This window comes from Nicotiana tabacum, chromosome 2, assembly GCF_000715075.1.
Source record: "Nicotiana tabacum cultivar K326 chromosome 2, ASM71507v2, whole genome shotgun sequence".
In the NCBI taxonomy this organism is placed as follows: Eukaryota; Viridiplantae; Streptophyta; class Magnoliopsida; order Solanales; family Solanaceae; genus Nicotiana; species Nicotiana tabacum.
In genome coordinates, this window is record NC_134081.1 from 128,273,095 (window position 1) to 128,296,333 (window position 23,239).

The 23,239-nt window shown below is 38.5% G+C and overlaps 1 protein-coding gene across 1 annotated transcript; it reads right to left on the reverse strand.

The window, feature by feature from the left end:
- Nucleotides 1–5,075: 5,075 nt before the first annotated feature.
- Nucleotides 5,076–7,446, reverse strand: LOC107795066 (thiamine phosphate phosphatase-like protein). Its single transcript, XM_016617632.2, has 4 exons — nucleotides 7,167–7,446; nucleotides 6,672–6,793; nucleotides 6,382–6,580; nucleotides 5,076–5,604 (listed from the first exon to the last, which is right to left on the reverse strand). The coding sequence occupies exons 1-4, from the start codon at nucleotides 7,422–7,424 to the stop codon at nucleotides 5,341–5,343; spliced, it is 843 nt and encodes a 280-aa protein (XP_016473118.1). The 5' UTR covers nucleotides 7,425–7,446; the 3' UTR covers nucleotides 5,076–5,340.
- Between the last annotated feature and the right edge of the window lie 15,793 nt (nucleotides 7,447–23,239).

The window sequence follows — 23,239 nt, forward strand, 5'->3', positions numbered from 1 at the left end:
CCCCGTAGTCGCAGACTTGAAGGAGTCGTCAGAGTTCTGGGGTTCTTGGTCTTGGCTAGCTTTCAGTTGTGCGTTTAATTTCTTGGATAACTCAATGCCAACCACGGTCTTACGAGCAAGCATTTTTACTCTTCTTTTCTTAGGCTGAGGAGCGGTTGAAGATGAGGAGCATGGTGGGGGTGTACCAGGGTTATCAGGAGGGTTAGTCATTTGGTGCTTGATTCTAGAAGAAATAAGAGAGATAGATTGAAAATTGAAAGAAAATGGAAAGTTTTTCAGTGGTTTGAGAATTATGAAGAGAGGGCGGAGAAGATGATGATCAACTTAAAGAAATGGGGTACTTAATGGGTAATGGCAGGCTCATCAGAACCAAGGGGGTAATTAGAAGTCTAATCAAACTGAAATGTCAGTTTTGAATAAACGGTGGAGTCTTCCCTAGAATCTAGGTGTTTTAATTTGGTTAGGATTCTCTTGAACGGAACTGGTTCAATTTAATTGGATAAGTTTAAGAGACATTTGGACTAAAGTAGAACTCTTCTCATGATTCAAATATTATTATTTCAAATTGTGTAAAGTGTAGAAAACATACTGTGTATTCTTGATGAACCAGGTTCTTCAGTGAGAATACTTTTGTGTAAGTCTAAATTTGCCAAAATAGAGAAAATATCATTAGAGATTAATGATTCATTTTAATACATGGCACAAGAGTATACTATTGAAAGTATGAGACTAAACAAAAATTAATCTAATTATGTCCACAATTTTCAGATTTTCTAACCAAAAATATATTTTTTTTCAATTTTTTTTGTACTCTGAACTGGTCCTTTTAGGTGATCTTAATCATCCCTAATTCTAACATGTTCCTTTCAAAGTGATCTTTACTTAGGGCTTTTGTGAAGACGTCAGCTATTTGCTTGTCAGTAGCACAAAATTCCATAGTGATCAACCCTTTTCATAGTTATCCCTCAAAAAGTGATGTCTAACATCTATGTGCTTAGTTATCTTGTGATGAACCGGGTTCTTAGTCATACTAATTGCACTAGTGTTATCAAAAAAAAATGGGGATACAACCAACATCAATTTCAAAGTCCATTAATTGTTGTTTGATCTATAACAATTGAGCACAACATGAGGCAACAGCAGCATACTCAGCTTCAGCAGTAGATAATGCCACTGAATTTTACAAGCCTTTTCTTTTGCAGTAAAATTTTTATTCTTTTGACTAGCCTTTTCTTTTGCAGTGCATTCACTTTTATAGTGACCAGTCTTACCACAGTGTGTGCAAATTTTGTTCTCAGAAAGTGTGAGATACTTGCTTTTGGGATCCCATTTAGGTGGCAGATTCCCAAAGCCAATTCCTCTTATATTTCTACTATGATGTTCATGTAGCCATGACAGTACATCAGAGGACCTGTTCCATTTACAAGTTCTGTCTAGTTCATGCTTGACCTTGCCTAGATTCTCTGTCAGAATTCTTACTTACTTATTCTTCGTATACAACTCATCTTTTAGTTTATCTACATTTTCTTCTAGAGTGAGTTGTGTGCAATCAACTGTCTTCTTACTTGTTCCTAATTTTATTTTTAGGTTTTCAGATCTAAGTTCTAGGACATTTGATTCAAGTGCATGAACCTGGTTCTTTAGAGCAGTATTTTTACTTATAGTCTTACTAATCCTAAGTTCCAGGTTTTTACACTTTGCTTTCAAAATCACACATTCCTTAGACAGTTGTTTCTTTTCATTGTTTATATCCTCAGATTCATCAATGAAATCTAGAAGTAACTCAGATAGCCTTTCTTTAGACAAAAACTTAATCTTGTCTTTTAGATGGATTATACTTACTTCAGATTCCTCATCGGATTCTCCAATTGCCATAAGTGCTTGTTCATCTCCATCTTTATCATCTGAGTTCTCATCTGAGCTTTCTCCCCAAGCTGCAACTATAGCCTTTGTTGATCCTTTGTTCTTCTTGGGATGAACATGTTCCTTCTTTCTGTTTCTTCTTTCAGCTTTTTCCTTCTTCCATTCAATTTTTCATTGAGGGCAGTTTTTGATGTGGTGATCAATTTTCCCATACTTGTAGCAGCCCTCATTGGTCTGTTTTTCAGTAACCCTTGGTTTGATGTAGCTTTCATTTCTTGAAGAACTCTTTCCTCTCATTAGGTACTTCTTGAAATCCTTTGTGATCATAGCCATTTCATTTTTCTCTAGATCAGAACCTTCAGTGATTCTGAGTGCCAGGCTCCTTTCCTTCTTGGGTACATCCATCTTCATGGTTTGCCTTCTAAGTTCATAAGCAGTGAGATTTTCAATTAGCTCATCCAACCTAAGAGTGGCAATGTTCTTTGATTCCTGAATGACAGTGATTTTGCTCTCCCAAGTAACTGGCAGAACCCTTGTCAAAATCTTCTCAACTTTGTCTTCTTCAGAAATAATCCTTTCAAGAGACTTAAGTTCATTTGTCAGTGTGGTGAACCTTGTATACATCTCTTGGATGGTTTTCCCTTCCTTCATGGTGAAATTATCATATTGAGAATATAGTAGTTTTCCTCTGGACCTCTTCACTTGAGGTGTTCCTTCATGGGCCACTTGCAAAGTGTCCCAGATTTCCTTAGCAGTGGTACAACTTTGGATTCTACTGTACTCATCTGGACCGAGTCCACAAACAAGCCATTTCTTGGCTTTAGCATTCTTCTCCCATTTTCTCAAGTCGTCAGCAGTGCAGCCAGCTCTTGTTTTTGGCACCTCTTCTCATTCGACATTTATCTTCATGGTAGCCAGTGGACCATCTGTGACAATGTCCCATAGCTCATAGTGCTCTCCTATGATGTGATCTCTCATCCTGTTTTTCCACCAAGAGTAATACTGGCCGTTGAAGAGTGGTGGCCTAGCAGTGGATTGCCATTCCCAGTTTCCAGGTGGTGCACTCATCTTGATCTTCTCCTAAGGTGTTAGCCTCTTCAAGGATAACCTGCTCTGATACCAATTGATGTTTTAACTTCAATACCACACAAGAGGGGATGATTTGTGTGACGTCCAATTTTTCGCGTGCACAGATTATAGAAGGACCTGGTTCTTCTATGTGTTCCTTATACTACTGTTGCGGAATAATAAATACATAAATTAAAGAACACAAGGATTTTTATGTGAAAAATACCTGGCTCAAAAGGTGAAAAAACCACGATCTACTTCACAGTAGGATTTTCCCAAAACTCTTCACTAAATCACTAAGCCAAAAAACTGCATTTACAAAATACTTTTGTAAACCTAGGATTAACTCTAATCCGTTGTGGAAACCAGCCTCTAACTATTGCGACAACTTCAAGTTAACTCTAACTTGAATACTCTGAGTACCTATTACAATTGTCTCTAGATAAAGCTGAAAGGTACAATATGAAAACACCTACTACAATTGAACTAGAATAAAAGACAGACACTTGGAACTGGTTCTTATATCTGGTTCATGTAGCTTCAGGTTCGCACACTTGAATCATACACGAACTGCTTGCAAAATGCCTTGCTGTTTTGCTCTCAATTCACGTTTAACTTCTGCTTTTGTGCGTTGCCTGTAGAGTAAGAACATCCTGCAATATATAGAGTTAGTAGATGAAGAAATAACTAGAGTTCTAATGCTACTCTTCCTTGGTGGAAGAGTTCTAGTTAATCTCAACTCCTAACTCCTTCCTTATCTTGGATAATGTTCTTGTTGAGTAAGGAGTCCTTCTCCTTATCAATTATGCAATCTTTTCGATTAGGAGATATCTATTATTATGCCTATCTCCTACATGTGTGTCTCACATGCTTTGAATCTGCCCGTGTCTATGCCTATCAGTGATGGACCTTGTTCATCCCTGAGTTCCTTTGTCAATCTTCAAAACTATCCTTTACCTCAACCTCACTCAAGAAAACACATAGAGTGAGATGTAGGGATCAGTTTGTCTTGTGCAGGAGATGGAATTTTAACAAAGCACGTGCTTAATATGAAGCAAAGAAGAATCAGGTGCCTCTCCCTGACATCATTCCAGTCAAGTATAGTTGATAATCACATTTTATCCCAAGTAAAGGATAGCTTCGAATATGCCCGTGTCTATGCCTATGAGTGATGGACCTGGTTCATCCCTGAGTTCCTTTGTCAATCTTCAAAACTATCCTTTACTTGGGGCAACATTGCCGATCGCGAATTTTAACGTGACAACACTAATTTGATGCAAGAGTGTTATTATAAATTTAAAGGTGAAACTTGTAGTTTGTAGTAGATAATATTCTCATTGTTTCCCTGAGCAAAAAATGTCGTTTGTCTTCGTACATCGTCCAATAACAAAGGTTACATTAGTTAGAATGTTGAGCAAATAGTGTCTCTTACACAATAGGCGTGAGTTCAAATCTCATTGTTATTATTTCTCCATTCTTTTTTCGTGATCCTTAATGTAATAATAATTTTTTTTTTAAAGAAAGATACTTTTTTAAAAGAAAAAGGATTAGAGCCGGACCCTCGGATAGTCATAGAGCATTCTGGTCTATTTTGGTTTTAATGAATTTTAATTTAAGTTTGCGTTTCTGGAATTTGACTAGATTATTTCCGGAAAAATGTCTAACCAAGTTTCGATTAAATGGATCATGGTTTTAAGTCAAATTCAATGGTTTTTATCTTTTGTGCATTCCTCTCACTCCTTTTTCTTCTCCGACACTTTAACATTCCATTTTCTACCAAACTAAAGCTGTTACAGCGTTTGGTTGGAAAAATAGACTTGAATATTTTTAAATCGAGAGTCGAACTAAAGGTAGGTCAAACATATAGTATGAGTTTTTAATGTTTGACGGCGGGCAGCCAAGTGTTCACATTAATAGGAAAGCGGCTAGAATGGGCTGCAGCTGCTCAACGCTGACCACGAGAAGCAAATAATGCATCTTCCTTGGTACCGAAAACTATGTATATGATGTTGATAATTTAATAAAATTCGGTAAACCGTTATATGCTAGTCAGTAGCAGATGAAGTAAATGAAAGGTAGCTAAATGGTTATCTTCCAGTCTGAAGCGCCAACACCAACTTGAGCCTTTAAGCACAGTGCTTATAGACGAAAACCACCTATTTTATTATAGGTTTTGTTACATTGTGTGCGAAAAGCAGTCGCCTAACCGATCTAAAGCTGGAATATTTGCTACGATTAAGCACAGTATGGCATTTAACCGATAGAGACAAATCTATGAACATGATCGGTAAGTCCTTAGTGCACAATCAGACCGGCTGGCCTCAATAATAGAATTCATTTGGAAATTGGTGCAGGAGAGAGATATACCTTGACAGTTTCAATTGACTGCTTATCAAGAATTTCTATGTTCTATTCCTTGCAGACTTTTTCAACAAGCTTGAGTAGGATGCTTGCTAGTTCTTCCCCATTGCTCCATTCATGACAATCTGCTTTCAAAAGACTTGGATTACTTAGCAAGCGATCCCACAACGGAAAGCCCTTCCTTGGCATAACATGGTCTCCTCTATCAAGCTTCAAGGTTGGGCAGTAATCACCTCTCCCGTCTCCAAGATATATGAATCTTGATTTCCCTTTCTCAGACATGGAAGCTTGGATTTGCTCAATAACAAGACCCTACACAACAGTAATACTGACATTTTAAATAACTGCTACGTGTAGCCAATGCATTACTGGGTCAAAATGGTAAGAGTTACATCAAAACATCGTGGGAAGCCACACAAGTAACGATCAAGATGTGTCATTAGAGAGCAGGGAAACAAAAGACAGAACCAAAAACGCCTGAAAGCTTTGTAGTCATGAACTTGCATTCAAACCTATAAGGTATTATTAAGCAGCCACTTTCACAATTAATTTCACCTTCAAGACAGCTAGTCAAAGTGCACATCATGTCTGCAGCATCAAGGCTGATACAAATTTAATCACTCATAGAGATACAGCCAAGCAGAAAACAATTATGCATTGTATAATCTTTATCAGAATTTGAAGCATAAGTGTTCTTCAATAGCAAGACACATGAAGACCTAAGGTTAAAATGTCTCTGTTCACAGGATCACATGCTAATCGCCGGACACAAAACTATTGATTACACATACACGAATAAACAAATTTGAAGTGAAAACACCATGTACCAATGACAAGAACCAAATAGCAAATCGTGATCACAACATCTACAAGTGCTTAACTGCTATGAAGGTAAAACTCAAAAAAGCAAAAAGTGAAACAAATGCATTCTGCTTGGCACTTGCAAGGTTTTGATGATTGATCTAGATGACTAGATGCTGTTAAAATACATCCAGTATGAATTTACAGGAACCACAACATTACAAACTGAGAATTTGGATCACTAATTGCCTTAAGTTGCGCAGCATGACAGAATTAATGTCAGGATACCTTGCACAAGTTGGGAGGGCATAGATTACAACCATGAAATGAGGCCAAATCATGGTAAGGAAAGATCCTCAGTCTACCTTCTCCATCTACTGTAGTTGGGTTTGTAATGATCTCCGAGAAACATCTGTATAATCCGTGATGTTTCAATATAGTCTCGATGTAAAACTGATTGGCATCGCTAAGTACTTTTAAGTCACATCTGAAATAACCACAACCGCAAATTAGCAAAAGCAACAAGTTTATCGAAGTTTCGATACAATAATCAAAAACGATAATTTAGAAATACATACCCAAGAGCATGAGCTGACTCTATTGCTGAAATTGTCTGAGGATGCAACGGCACATGCTTCAAACATTCAGCTATTTGTTCAACTGTTTTACCTTGAGAATGTAGCTCCTCCATCATCCTATCCTACAAACCAGTCACACTACACAGTTTAAAATACTAATACTTATAATAGAAAATAGTAGTTCCAACCTAGCCAAATGAAAATCTCATTAATCTACCTTAACTATTTACAGCTTGCTTAACCCAAATAGAAAAACAAAATCCTGCTTTCTTCCACATATAGCCTGTTTGGCCAAGCTTAAAAAAAAATGCTTCTTTTTCAAAGTTTAGGTTGATTGTATCGTATCATTTGGTCAGCATATTTTCAAAATACAAGAGAAAAAAATAAAATTAACCATGAAAAGGGGAGCAAAACATAAACAAAGGAAGGAGAAATGACCGATCAAAATAAAATGCAAAGTAATATTGAGATTAAGAGTGAGGGAAAAGCAGTGACCATGAGAGCATTCCAAGGTAAAGCTGGACGGAGCTGGTTGAACAAATGGGTCAGACCCATATTCTCTACGACCCATCTATCGCTATCATCATCAATTAGTGTCCGATCAAAATCGAATATGATCACCATCTTTGCCTCCGCCATGTTCAGTGATTTCCCGGCGATCAAACAAGCGGTTGTAAGCTGCCGGGAACCACTGAATTGTTCTGAAACAGCAACAACTCGGACTCTATGCATCGAGCCGATAGGATGGCCCATAAACAGTTTGGAGTTTTTTACACACTTTTTTTTAACTATTATTTTAAAAAATAACATCATTTATTGTTTATTCCATAAAGAACACTTTTTATTATTATTAATATATTAAAAAATTAAACCCAACATTCATCTTCTTCGCTCCGTTTTTTAAAATGCGATGCATATGTGAATGCCACATAAATTCAAGATGTATTGATTTATACGTCTTTTATACTTTGTATATCAAGTATCACTTTAATTCAAAATATATTTTTATGTATATAATTTTTATATATTTATTTGTGAAGTGTTATCTTATTTTAAGATGTATTTTTAATGTATATTTCAAATATATTTTATATGTAAAGTACCATTTTAATTCAGGATGTATTTTTTTTATATATATTTTTTGTATATTTATATGCCATCTTAATTAAATTTAAGCTATATTATTTTTATGTATATTTTACATGTCTAAGTGTCATCTTAATTGAAGATGTATTTTTTATGTATATTTTATATTTGTTAATTCAATATATATTTTTTATATACATTTTGTATATATTAACGTATATTATTATCGAAGTATGATCTTTATGTTAATAAAGGAAGAAAGAAGGAAGAGAAAAACTTAAGAAAGATAATTAAAAAGAAAACGAATAGAACAAATTTAGAAAATATATTGGTTTCGGCAGAAAATAAAATTAAGAAGATGAAGAAAAAGAAGGAAAGCTAATAGATAAAGAGAAAAAAAAGTATAATTTTTGTACAAAGAATTATTGACTTTTCATTCAAATTGCTTATGTTTAGAGATTAATAATTAATATTCCTATTTTAATGGAACTGTATGCTACAAATATAAATATTTTTCTGTCATAACTGTAATATTGGATTTTATGCTACGAATTTGTTATATTTTTTTTAAATTGTGAAAATGATGTAAAGTTCCCTTAAGTATGTGATAATCCCAGATCTGCCAATTGGATTCCGTGCCGACCCGGAAGTTCTCAAAACAAAATTCCTAGACATCTAGTTGGCTTAAAAAGAGTGGATAGCCATGCACATTTGTTATTCTAGGAACTTCTTTATTTAACACAAATATGTTCCAACTTTCTTTTTAGTTCTGATTATCTAAGTTCAGACAATTCATATCTTTTTCTTTGTTGGTAAATTGAAATTGTTCTTCTTAAGTTCTTTTTAATAACGACATTAGTAAGTTATCTCCTATTGGACTCTTTGTTATTCTATTTTTTAATATCTCTTTTGTTGCTTATTAGATTCCTTTTGTTTAGGATTGTTATTCACATAGATTTCTTTGTATCCTATATTCTCTTTAATTTGTTATATTATTCACAACTTTTATGTACTACACTTGGCTATATAAAGTCAACCTTATAATTTATACAATATAAATTCTTATTCTGCCTTTATCACTCTTTATGGTATCAAGAGCTCTATTGCTCCAACGAGCTTGATCCTAAAAATTTTCTAACCCATCCACTGCGCACACAAATGGCTCTAAGTTCTCCAATTGTTGTCAATGCCGATAACACCTCCGGGTCAAAGACTATTGTCCAGTTCAATCCCGTTGCTCAACTTCCCGTCAAACTTACTGGTAGCCATAACTTTTCACTATGGAAGGCTCAGGTGTCCATGCTTATGCGTGGGCACAAACTCTTTGGTCACCTTGATGGATCGAAATCAACCCCCTCTTACACTATCTCTGCAAATAACCAAGAAGTACCCAATCCTGATTTTCTTGCTAGGTTTCAACAAGATCAGCTCATACAAAATGTTGTCTTGGTATCTGTAGACTCAACAATTGCTAATATAGTTGCTTTTGCTGCAAATGCTAAAATGCCTTGGGATGCACTGCATATTGCTTATGCAAACAAGTCCCAAACGTGTATCTTTAGTCTTCGAAACCGTCTAGCCCGTCTTTCCAAGGACTCTCGCTATATTGTAGATTATCTTCATCAAGTTCGCTCACTATGTGATGAACTTGCCTCTGCTGGATCCCCCGTTTCCAATGAAGAATTGGTTGTCAAGATTCTTACTGGACTTGGATCTGAATTTTGAGACCTTTCTGCTACAATCCGAGCTCGAGATTCAACAATCTCATACGAAGAACTATAAGAAAAGCTCCTTGATCATGAGCTTTTTATTCATCATGAGGAAGCCAAAAGGACTCCTTCTGCTCCAATAACTGCTAATATTGCTCAGGGTACAGCTTCAACTCCTACACATCAGGGATCCAACAACAATCGGCGATCAAATGCACCCAATAACAACAATCTCAATCAATAAAGTCGCAATCAATCATGGCGCAATAATCAGTAGCCCGGGCGCAACAATCAGAAACAACAGCCTCCCAACAACAATATTTACTTCCAACTTTGTGATGGTAGAGGATATGCTACTCGTGTATGTCAGACAAGGTATCATAATCATTTTCAAGCTCGCGCTAATTACGATGTACGCTTCCAAAATCAACCAGCTCCATGGATCGTTGACAGTAGTGCAACATATCATGTTGCCTCGGACACTCAAAGTCTAGCAATTATGCAAGACTACCACGGTTCGGAAGATATAGTCATGGGCAATGGTAATACCATTCCAATCTCTCATACTGGTAATGTGAACATTAATGCATCAAATCACAAATTCCATCTCCAAAATGTTCTCTGCTCTCCAGCCATTAAAAATAATCTACTCTCTGTCTCTAAGTTTTGTCAAGACAATAACACCTCTATTGAATTCTTTTCTCGTTTTTATTTTGTGAAGGATCTGACTACGGGGGCGCCGTTGGTTCGCGGATGGACTAGAAATGGATTGTATGAGTGGCCACCGAGCGATGTTGAAGGTTCTCCCAAATATAATGTTATTGTCCCATACCATATGTGGCATTGACGACTAGTCCACCCTAATCATCGTGCTCTAGATAAAGTTCTACTTGATTTTTCCATTCCAGTTTCTAATTCAAAAATTGGTACTATCTGTAATTCATGTTATTCCAATAAAAGCCACAGGATGCCTTTCTCAAAAACTTCTTTGCACAGTGATAAGAAATTATATTTAATTTATAGTGATTTGTGGGGACCGTCTACGGTATTATCGATTGACAAAAAATGATACTACATTTTATTTGTTGATCAATTTTCAAAATATATGTGGTTGTTCATGCTCAAAGATAAAACAAAATTTTTAAAAATCTTCCAAACCTTACATCCCCTGCTTGAAAGACATTTTCACATAAAAATATTATCTTTGTACCCTGATGGTGGTGGTGAATTTCAAAAATTAGATTCCTATTTAAAAACACATGGAATTGAACACTTAGTGTCGTCCCCATACACACCCCTAACGGGTAGCCTTAGTTGAACGCCGACATCGGTATGTCATTGAGACAGCCCGCACTTTGTTACACCAAGCATCCTTACCTTCAACTTTTTGGAGTTATGCATGTCATCAAGTAGTTTATTTGATCAATAGGATGACTACACCAAATTTACAAAATAAATCACATTTTGAAATCCTATTCTAGAAAGTGCCTAATTATAATTCCATCAAAGTTTTTGGATGCTTATGCTACCCATGGCTTAAACCTTATTTCAGTAATAAACTAGAACCTCGATCTACACCGTGTGTTTATTTAGGATTTTCTAATAATTTTATAGCCATCAGTGTTTGATCCAGTTAATTCTAAAATTTATGTATCTAGGGATGTAGTTTTTCTAGAAGAAAATTTTCCTTTTCAAAATATTTTTTCAGATTTTAGAAGTAAGAATAATGTAGCTTGGGATAATATTTCTATTGAACAACCAACCAAAGAGGATAATAATTCAACTTTAAATTCCTCTTATCAACTTCCACCACCGATGACTACATTGTCCACGCCTCAATGCCCACAAGCAATCTCACCTGCTTCTTATGGTGTCTCTCATCAATCAGGTAATATTCCTTCTCCTTATACTTCGACTCCTACTTCTCCAACTTCCAAACAAGCTCCGCAATAAAAGAGAACTATTTCTCTTCCTTCAATCTTGGCACCTCAAGTTTTGCCCTCACGACCACTTATCACATATCAAATATGAGAAAGACCATCCACTCCTAGCCAAAATCCAGGTCCCACTCTACATCTGTTTCGCCAGCCGCAAATAGCTTCTTCCCCACCTCGACCAGAATCATCGCCGCCTATTTAGTCTGACCCATTAACCCAACCCCAATCAAACCAGCCAGCCACCAAAGTGCACTCAATGATCACTCGATCACAAACTAATAGTCTTAAACCTCGTCAATTTCTCACAACCACTACAACATCTCAAAAAATTTCCACAACCCATAAGCAAGCCAAGTTAATTCCCACTGGAATTCAGCAATGCAAGCCGAATTTGATGCTCTTGTTCGCAACCAGACTTGGGATTTGGTTCCATGTGACTCTTCCAAAAACATAGTGGTAAGTGGCTATTCTGTATTAAGTATAAACCTGACAGTTCTGTTGATAGGTATAAGGCTCGTTTGATTACTGATCTCGTCCAAGTCACATCTCTATTCGAGGTTGTGAAATGGTCGATTGCAATAATAATACCCAACAAGGAGTCGGGATCGAATCCACAGGGAGCTGAGAGGGATTAGTGGTATATATTTGGATAAAGCACGTGAAGTATCTTGGTTGCACTTTCACAAATATGGTTTTATTTTTACTTCTAAAATTACGTTAATGATTAGAATTCTAAAGATATAAAACTAGAGAATATTATTTTTGGATGGTTTTCAAATATATAAAATCCTAGGGGTATGACCTTCACCTAGGTGTTTGCCCAACGTGTTGTAAACTTTAAAGCTTGTTTTGTTGGTAGGGGTGTATTATAGCAATCAACAATCAAATACTCACTCAATACCTCTCAGTAAGAGAATGATTTTGCCCAATTTGGCTTTCTCAAGTCCAAATGGGTATTGAACAAAATAGTTGATAAAATGCTCAAGTCGGGTTTTACTATCTCTAGGTTCAACCCTTTAATTGGGACTATCAATCTCTTGATTTTATCCTAAATTCTTGTTAGCCAAGTTTTTTTCCTAGACTAAGTCTCTCTCAAGTAGAGACCAAGTCAAATAGGCATAAACTAATATTTGCAACCATTAATTATACAATTAAAGGCAAGAACAAGGCTAAATAATAAATACTCAATCATAAACAAGCCATAAATTAAACATCCATTAGGTTCACACACTAGGGTTGGGTCACAACCCTAGCCAAAACTCTAGCTACTCATAATGGGTATAGAGGAAAATAGAGAAGAAAAGATGATAAAACTCATATTGCAAGATTAAAAGATAAAAATCCAATGTTAAATCACCAAAGTAAGTTAAAGTTGCCTAAAGGGGTAAAAACAAATGGCTACAGGACTTTCAATATCCAAAACTTGACCTAATTTCGTAAAAGTAGTCTATTTATACAAAGTTAAAATTTTCGGATAAAATAGCCCTTTCGGAGGTTCTGCGGCCGCACAATTATATGTGCGATCTGCACTTCTCTTCAGATCTTGATAGTAGTTGACTCTGCGGCCGCACAATTCTGGATTGCGGCCGCATCTCTCATGTTCTGCAGTTCGCACAATTCTAGGTGTGGCCGCACTGGCATTTCCTGAGTGCGGTCGCATAGCTATTTCTGCGGCCGCACAATTATTGTGCGGTCCATATTTCTTCTTGATCTTGAAATGAAACTCTCTGAACTTTGGCTCTAACGTAGCTTTTGCGGCCGCACAATAATTGTGCGATCCGCACTTTGCACTGGGGCTTTGTTGATTTTCCTTCACATTCTGCGGCCGCAGATAGAAATCTACGGTCCGCACTTGAGCTTTTGTGACTAATTTTTGTCCTTGTTCAGATCACTCCTCCTTGAGTTGGATTTCATCGTAGTAGCTCATTTTCTAATACTCCTGCAGGTAATCATATTTCATCAGTTTTCGGGAATACAATTAGACACTTTTGGACTAAAACAAAAGCTAAAAGGCGCTAATAAGTAGTCAAAATTTCCACTTGTCAACTCCCCAAACTTAAGCTTTTTCTTATCCTCAAGCAAATAAGGTAATTTCCACCTCCACAAGATAAAAGTTATTCCAGCTAATCTAAGGTGAATCAAACACACATCAATTGGGACCAAAAATTACCCACAACACTTATGAATTATCAACAAAGCAATGATTTGAAGTTTTAAGCACAAATAGTTCTAATGTGACACTAGAGCATCAAGAGCTGACTTTACTTATCAAGGAAGTTCGCTCTTTCATATAGGTCGTTGTGGATTCCAAACTCCTCCTACTTCACTCTCTGTTAGCATATCTCACTTAAGAATGTAGCACTCACTTCAAGAATTTGTGAAAAGTTCGCTCACATCTCTCAAAAGAATATCACAAGTACGGCTCTAAGTACCATATGCTTGCCCCTTGTGTAAATCACCACTAATGTAAGTTCACTCGGCTTGAAATCACGTAGGGCTTTTTCGAAATGTAATGAAGGCTTTTGGACTAAGGTAGGAAATGTTGGAATAGAACGAGTTTATCTTTCCTTAAGCACTCCATTTTTCTTTTTGGCCCATGCTTTGCCGACTCTTTGAGTCATTTTCTTTTTCCTTAGGGGAACTAGAATGACTTAACATCACTCTTTCTTGGTCAAGATATTCGTTTTCTCCTTCTTTATTTTCTCCATGCTTTGTATTTTTGCTTTTCTTTGAATCCCTTCAACTCTTCAACTTATTCACTTTCTTTTTGTATTTTTTTTGTTCTTTCTTTCTTTTTATTTGCCTTTCCTTTTCTTCATTTCTTTTCTCTTTTTGTACCTTGATACCACTTTTAAATTTTTCGTCTCTCCCCCAAACTTATGTTTTAGCCAATTGTTTCTCAAGAGTGTTAAGGAAAGCTCGGGTGCCAAGAGAGGATCACTACAAAACGGGTAAAGGATTGTAATATGGTTATCAAATGAGAAAGGTTTTAGGCTCAAAAAGGTTGACTAGGGTTAACAACATTGGTGGGTCATGAAAAATTTCAAAACGGGTCAAGGAGAGCATACAATCACTTCTCAAGCAAAACTTAGAATTTCGCCTAGAAACACATTCGGGGCAAGTTCTAGACCATTCGCACGGGTACTTGGACTTGAAACAAAATATCTCACCTCTCACACAGCTGGATTGTTCAAGAGGATAGAGTCGAGGGCCCACCACAACCATATTCGAGATTGAAAATTACTAATGATTCAACTAAATCACTCGATGATTGCTTAAGTCAACACAAGAGTCAAAAGTTCACTAACTAGAGTTATTTCTTTTCAAGAACTTATTTTTAATCATAAGTATGTAGTTAAGTGTGTTGGTACCAACTGAAGCATGCTTGACTCTTCTAGTTCGACTCAATTAGGTCCTCTTATTCATTATTACTACTGTTCTTACCTAAACATCAAAAACAGACTCAATCCTTTAAGAAGATTGTCACACCATCCATCGTTGGGAAGAGTCACCTGGTTCACACGAAAATTACCTTTGGAAAGAATTATGGCATTAAGAAAACCAAAGGTTTATTGATCACTTAAACATGAAAAGAAACTACTAAATTAAAAAGAAGCTATTAAAGTAAATAAGAAGCTATTAGACTAAACATTAACTACTGAGAAAACAAAATAAAGAAGCTATGAAGTAAATTGCTGAAAGCATAAATGAATATACAAACTGAGAAAGGGAAAGAGAATATATTCATCAATAGAGAGAGAAGAATATGTACATAATGAAAGTAAAAATAAAAAGAGAATGTTATCAGTTATTACAGGCCAATGTCAAATGTCAAATCAAAATAGACTCCACCCCCTAAATAAAAATAAGCATTGTCCTCAATGCTTAACAAAATAAAAACAAGGAAAGGAAAGAGTAGAGAGGACTCCCTATGTAGTCTCAGTGTCCATAGAAGCATCACCCCCCTCAGGCTCCTCCAACTGGATCTCATCATCCTCTGCTCGAGGAGTAGCTGGATTGGTGAACATCTGTAGCACCGCCTTAGCAGTGTGGGCAGCGAGGTCTGGCTCCTCAGACAGGCCAGCCGGTGTCACTGGTGCTGATGGGTCTACTGGTACTGATGGATTTGTCTCCATCAGTAAGTCAAATGGAAGATCTCCAGAGGCTGCTATCTTGGTCACCTCTCCTTTTAATTTGTCAACTGATTTCCTCGAAGCCTGAGATTTCCTCATCTTCTTCACCTGCTTCCCAAGATCCTCAATTGCTACCCCATGTGCCACCAAGGTGTCCATGATGGCCTTCTGATTATCTAATATTTTCTTCAAAGTTTCCTCCACTGACGGAGGAATCTGGGGTGCTAGGGTAGAAGTCTGAGCTGCAACAACACTGGATAGGTCAGACAGCTTTGCAGTAGCTGTATGCATCTAGTTGTTGAGACTCACCAGTGTCTGGGAGACTTGCAGCGTAGAGATCGGATAAGTAGAGGAGGAAGGCACTGATACTGATGGCCCTGAAGATGGAGGTGGAGGTATGGCATTTGTATCGGTGGAAGGCCCCGCTGCTGTGGAAGGCATGGCTACTGTAGAAGGCATGGCAGATGAATCTGCAACTACCATCGAAGGCTCATCAGACTGGCCTACGGTAGTAGTCGACTTACCCTTGTTCTTCGGGTTCCTTGGGTCCTTCAGAGAGTACCAGGAGAAGGGCTTCTTAGCCCTAACCTTCGTATCAAAGCTCTTGGGCTCCACCCCCGCATCCGTGAGATACTCCGTGATAGTGTTGGGATGCGGATAGGAGCTTTTACCCTGCCTGACAACCAGAGACATGAAGGCACCCATATTGATTGGGTACCCGGCCATGATGGAAGCAACTAGGATTGCCCGAGGGATTGGGAGATTGCTTCAAAGTTGAGGGTATTCCACTGAAAGGGAACCCCTGCTATGATCTATGGTGGTGGTGGTCCAGGAGCTGATAGTATCTCAGCTAGCCAAGGGTGAGTTGCATCACCCATTGCGAACTTCTCTAAATACTGCACCGACTCCATATCCTCAAGCCCCAAATAAGTGTTCAGGGTGCTCTGATCAAATCGTACTTTCAGGTTCCTCACCTTAGTCCCCTTCTTGATATGCGCCACATTAGCGTAGAACTCCCGGACTAAGTGCTCCTTGGTATCTACTACACTTTACGTGAACCATTTATACTCTTTTCTTTCCCGAAATTGTCTTAACACATTTGGGGTTGTATCTATCCAGATCTTTTAACACAAACTGCCGCTCAAGAGTGAGCGATCTCTGCGGCCACCACTCTCGGAACTTGTTGAATGCAGTCAGGCTCACAAACCTATCTTCCCAAACTTTCTTCTTCTTTGACCTCTCCAGGCCTGCAACTCTGGTATCACCCCCCGACCGTCATCCGGAATATCATCATCATCAATTATGACTAGTGCGGCGGGGGCATGAGTAGATGAGGGTTTTGAACCCTGATTGTCATCATTCGAACCCTCAGAAGTGCTTGCTGAGGTGGAAGGCTCATTTCGGAGCTGGTATCTCCCTGGAAATTGTTGTGGCTGAGATTGGGCATCAGGTCGTTCTTTCACAGAGTGGCCCTCTGATGCCTCCCTAGACGGGATGTATGAACTTGACTCAGAGGGCTCTGCAACCCTACCTCGCCCTACAGTCTCCTTTTTAAATATCACTTTTTGCAAGGAGAGTGGTAGGGTACCCCTGCCTTGGGAGGGTTCACCCCTCCATTTGGATGTATCACCCCGTCCCCGTGATCTAACCATTGTCTGCAATACATAGCAATAAGAATCAGTTATATTTCAAATCCAAAATATCAGACAGTTGTAGCCAAACAGTATTAAGGTTAGGGGAAGTGCGGTCCGCACATTTTTGGGTGCGGCCGCAGATGGGCTTGTGCGGACCACACAATTTTGAAAGTGCGGCCTTACTGATGATTCTGCGGTCTGCAAAATTTTAAGTGCAACCGCACAGTTAAAGTACGGTCCGCACAATTTTGAGTATGGCCACACAATTGCAAGCTCCAAAATAATAACTCTCTAATGTCAGAGAATTGATCGATCTGCGGCCGCACACATTTTTTTGCGACCGTGGTTAAATTTCTACGAACCGCACAATTTTTAGTGCGGACCACACAATTTTGAGTGTGGTACGCATAATCATTGCACAATATTTGCCCTAGCCTAATGATCTATGGACCGCACAATTCCTTATGCGTCCGCACAATTAAAAAACAAACGGTAGTCACTTAGGGGTTTTCAATTCATTGGCAATTTAGCCATGATACATAGTTTACCCATCCCCCAAATTAGCAAATAGGAAGTTACCCATACAATTTTTAAGCTCACATGATGATTAATTTTGACATTAGGGCTAAAAATAACTAAACTAATTTTGAACAAAATTAAGCAAATTGAAAAATTTAATAATGAATTGAACATACCAGTAATGTAGTGATGCAAGGAAGAATCAAAGATGATGAAATGAGAGTGAGATGCTTGAATCAATTGGGTGCACTGTGTTTGCCCTAGTGTCAAATGTTCAGAGTTCGTAAAGTTTGAACAGTGGTGAGGAGGAACTATTTATAGTTAGCCGGTCAGGGCAAGGACTCAAGAGCTGAGTACGGCCGCACAATTTTGTTTGCGGTCCGTACTCCTTTACCTGTTACAAATTACCCTTTTGATGATCTGCGGTCTGCACATTTTTTAGTGCGGCCGCAGATGTTTGTGTGGCCTCACTTTGGCCATTTCTCTGACATGGACAACTTCAGAGAGTTTGCAATTTCTGATCTCTTGTTGTGTGGCCGCAACAAGAATTATGCGGCCGCAAATCCCATTTTGTTGTGGCCTTCAAAATTGTGCGGTCCGCACTTTTTTTACACTTAGCCACTTTTTCTGAGCACAGTTCCTGCAAAGCACACTCATTCCTACAACACACTTAAAAACCAGTTAGCATAAAACAAGACCTATCTAAAGAAGATGAATAAGGAAAAGAAAAAGAAACATGGGTTGCCTCCCAAGAAGCGCCTGATTTAACGTCGCGGCACGATGCATATTACCATCAATCACTTAAATGAATCACTGCCACTACGTGTCCATCACCAAATCAAATGGCCAAGGACAATGCCTTCCTGAACCATGAAATGACATTTCTCCCAATTTAACACCAAGTTCGTCTCTTCACATCTTGCCAAGACCTTGTCCAAATTTTTCAAGCAATCATCAAAAGAATTCCTGAGCACCGAAAAGTCATCCTTAAAGACTTCAAGGAAATTCTCCACCATGTCCGTGAAGATAGCCATCATACACCTTTGAAAAGTCGTCGGTGCATTGCATAACCCAAATGGCATCCGCGAGAATGCGAAAGTACCATAAGGACATGTGAAAGTAGTCTTCTCTTGATCCTCCAGAGCAATAAGAACTTGATTGTAGCCGGAATACCCATCAAGGAAACAATAGAAAGCACGGTCGGCCAACCTATCAAGTATTTGATCTAGGAAGGGAAGTAGGAAATGATCCTTCCTTGTGAATTTGTTGAGCTTGTGATAGTCCATACATACTCTCCACTCGGTCACCGTTCTTGTAGGAATCAACTCGTTCTTGTCATTGGTAACCACCGTCGTGCCCCCTTTCTTTGGGACACATTGCACCGGAGAGTTCCACGAACTATCAGAAATGGGGTAAACAACCCCTGCATCTAACCACTTGATGATCTCCTTTTTGACCACCTCTTGCATATCTTTATTTAGCCTCCTTTGATGTTCAATGGAGGGTTTGGAATCTTCCTCTAAATTAATATTGTGCGTGCAAAATGCGGGGCTTATTCCCCAAATATCCACCAATGTCCATCCAATAGCTTCCTTCCTCTTTCGTAGCACCGCCAATGTGGAGTCTACCTGCAGGTTAGTCAAACAAGAGGAAAGAATAACCGATAAAGTAGAACAAGGGCCAAGGAATTCATACCTGATATGCGGAGGCAATGACTTCAACTCCAAAGTGGGAGGCTTCTCGATTGAGGGCTTTGTAGGAGGTTTCTTCCAATTTTCAAGATCCAATGACAATTTGCGGGGTTCATAAGGGTACGACCCCATTCCTTGCAATGAGTTCACGTATTTCACATAGCCATCTGTCTCGTCATCATCAAGGTTAATAAAAATGGCCTCCAAAGTATCATCAACATTCTTCATGGCACTAGTATCATCAATAATCACATCGGTCACCAAGTCCACAAACGAACACACTTCATTGCTATTCGGTTACCTCATAGATTTGCACACGTGGAACACCGCCTTTTCATCACCCACCCATAAAGTGAGTTCATCAGCTTCCACATCAATAAGAGCCTTCCTCGTAGCAAGGAAAGGTCTACCCAGAATAATCGGCACCTCATAGTCCACTTCACAATCAACAATCACAAAATTCGCCGGGAGAATGAATTTATCAACACGAACCAACACATCATCAATGATACCCAATGGTCTCTTCATGGTACGATCCGCCATTTGTAATATCATAGATGTGGGTCTTGGTTGCCTAATTCCCAAAGTCTTAAAAATCAAATAGGGCATCAAATTGATACTTGCCCCAAGATCACAAAGAGCTTTAGCAAAGTCGGCACTTCCAATGGTACAAGGGATTATGAAAGCGCTGGGATCTTCTAATTTAGTAGCCATTGAGTGCACAATTGCACTCACCAGATGAGTCATCTTTATAGTTTCACAATTCATCGACCGCTTCTTTGTCACCAAGTCCTTCATGAACTTTGCATAACCGGGCATTTGCTCCAAAGCCTCTACCAATGGAACATTAATAGATAGACTCTTCATCATGTCAATGAAAGTTTTGAATTGATTCTCGCCATTTTGCTTGGCAAGCCTTTGAGGATATGGAGGAGGAGGCCTTGGCATTGATGCCTTAGCCTTTGGCACTACCAGTTCCGGTATGTCAACAATGTGCTCCCTAGACGGGTTCACTTCCTCTTGAGTCTCCTCCACATTGTCATCAATATCAATTCTTACTTCATCCTTTTCTTGCACCAAATTGTTCGGGATCTCATCTTCTTGTACCAATTGCTCATCATCCACAATTTTCCTTTGACTTGAGGTGTGTGCATCCCTACCTTTTCCACTCCTTGTAGTAACAGCCATGGCATATCCCGTGTTATTCCCACCCTTTGGGTTCACCACCGTGTCACTTGGTAGTGACCCCTTAGGACGACTGTTTAAAGCTTGCGAGATTTTCCCCAATTGAACTTCCAAATTGTGAATTGAAGTGTTGTGAGAGGCTAGTTGGGCATTGGGTCGGCATTCTTCTCCATCATTTGTTTGAACATGTTCTCAATTCGTCCCATCTCACTGTTGAAAGAGCTTAGACCATTGGAAGGATAAGAAGGCGGGTTGTTCGGTTGTTGATACATCGGGGGCCTTTGAAAGCCCGACCCCTGATTTCCTTGGTTATTCTTCCACCCCCCTTGGTTGTTGCCTTCCCAATATTCTTGACTATTGCCACTCCAATTGCCTTGGTTATTTTGACCATTCCAATTTCCTTGATTGTTTTTATTATTCCAATTCTCTTGGTTGTTTTTATTGTTCCAATTCCCTTGGTTGTTTTGATTGTTCCAATTCCCCTGATTACCATAAGGTCGCCATTGTTATTGATTCGGGCCTTGAGAGTTGTTTCTTTGCCCTTGGAAGTTGTTCACATATTGTACTTCCTCCTCTTGGTCATTGTAAGATTCATCTTGATCAAACCCACTATCTTCTTGGACATAATGTTCCGCACGGTTTTGCACTTGAGGACCCTTTTGCCTTCTCCTATTTACCATCATATTAACTCCCTCCATTGCATTGACTTGCTTAGGACCTTGCACTTGCTGAAGTTGAGCCTTGGATAATTGATTCATTATGGTGGTCAACTCGGCAATTGCTTGCCCATGATCATGCAATTCTTTATGTAGGTGAATCACGTTTGGATCACCTTGAGGAATATTTGCTCTACTTTTCCATGCCGATGAAGTATCCACCATTTCATGTAAGATCTCACAGGCTTCCACATATGGCGTTGTCATGAAATTTCCACCGACAAGTTGGTTGACCACGCATTGATTGGTAGTATTGATCCCCCTGTAGAAAGTTTGTTGAATCATAGCCTCCGTCATATCATTATTTGGGCACTCTTTCACCATAGTTCGGTACCTCTCCCATATTTTATGCAACTGCTCATTGGGTTCTTGTTTGAATGCTAGAATCTCGTCTCTAAGAGTAGCCATATGCCCGGGAGAAAAGAACTTAAAAATAAATTTCTCCGCCAATTCATCCCATGTATGGATGGAATGGTTTGGCAACCTTTCTAACCAATCCAAGGCTTTTCCCCGTAGAGAGAAAGGAAATAGCCTTAACCTTAAATCATCCTCGGAGACGTTTGTCTGTTTACTCCCCCAGCAAGTGTCCACAAACCCTTTCAACTATTTGTACGCATTTTGATTCGGAGCCTTGGTGAAGAATCCTCGTTGCTCTAGCAATGTGAGCATAAAATTTATGATTTGAAAGTTGCCCGCCCTAGTGTGGGGCGGGACTATGGCACTTGCATACCCTTCATTCGGCAACACCTTGTGTAGAGCCGCTCTTGGTGGATTTGGGGGTGGAATGGGAACGTTGTCTTGAGGCGGTCGTCCTCGTCTATTTGCTTGAGGTTAAAGAGGAACCTCTTCAACTTGGTCATCTTTCACTTCCACATCCCCCAAAGGCATGTTTCTGAGAGGATCATTACTGTTGAGTGCTATTGTTCACCTACAATTATTTCACCAAAAAGATTAGTAACACGGAAGGAAAAGAAGACAATTCATACACAAAACCAAATATATAACTAAATCCGTTTTTATGCTCCCCGGCAACGGCGCCAAAAATTGATCTCGTCTAAGTCACGCCTCTATTTGGGGTTGTGAAAAGGTCGATAATAATAATAATATCCAACAAGGAGTCGGGATCGAATCCACAGGGAGCTGAGATGGTATTAGTGGTATATATTTGGATAAAGCACGTGAAGTATCTTGGTTGCACTTCCACAAATATGGTTTTATTTTTACTTTTAAAAGTACGTTAAGGATTACAATTCTAAAGATATAAAACTAGAGAATAATATTTTTGGATGGTTTTCAAATATATAAAAAGTCCTAGGGGTATGACCTTCACCTAAGTGTTTGCCTAACGGGTTATAAACTTTAAAGTTTGTTTTGTTGGTCGGAGTGTATTATAGCAATCAACACTCAAATACTCACTCAATACCTCTCGGTAAAAGAGTGATTTTTCCCAATTTGGCTTTCTCAAGTCCAAATTGGTATTGAACAATACATTTAATACGGGTTTTACTATCTCTAGGTTCAACCCTTTAATTGGGACTATCAATCTCTTGATTTTATCCCAAATTCTTGTTAGCCAAGTTTTCCTAGACTAAGTATCTCTTTCTCAAGTAGAGACCAAGTCAAATAGGCATAAACTAATATTTTCAACCATTAATTCTACAATTAAAGGCAAGAACAAGGCTAAATAATAAACACCCAACCATAAACAAGCCATAAATCAAATACCCATTAGGTTCACACACTAAGGTTGGGTCACAACCCTAGCCAAAACTCTAGCTATTCATAATGGGTATAGAGGAAAATAGAGAAGAAAAGATGATAAAACTTATATTGCAATATTAAAAGATAAAAATCCAATGTTAAATCACCAAAGTAAGCTAAAGCTGCCTAAAGGGGTAAAGAAAAACGGCTACAGGACTTTCAATATTCAAAACTTGACCTAATTTCGTGAAAGTAGT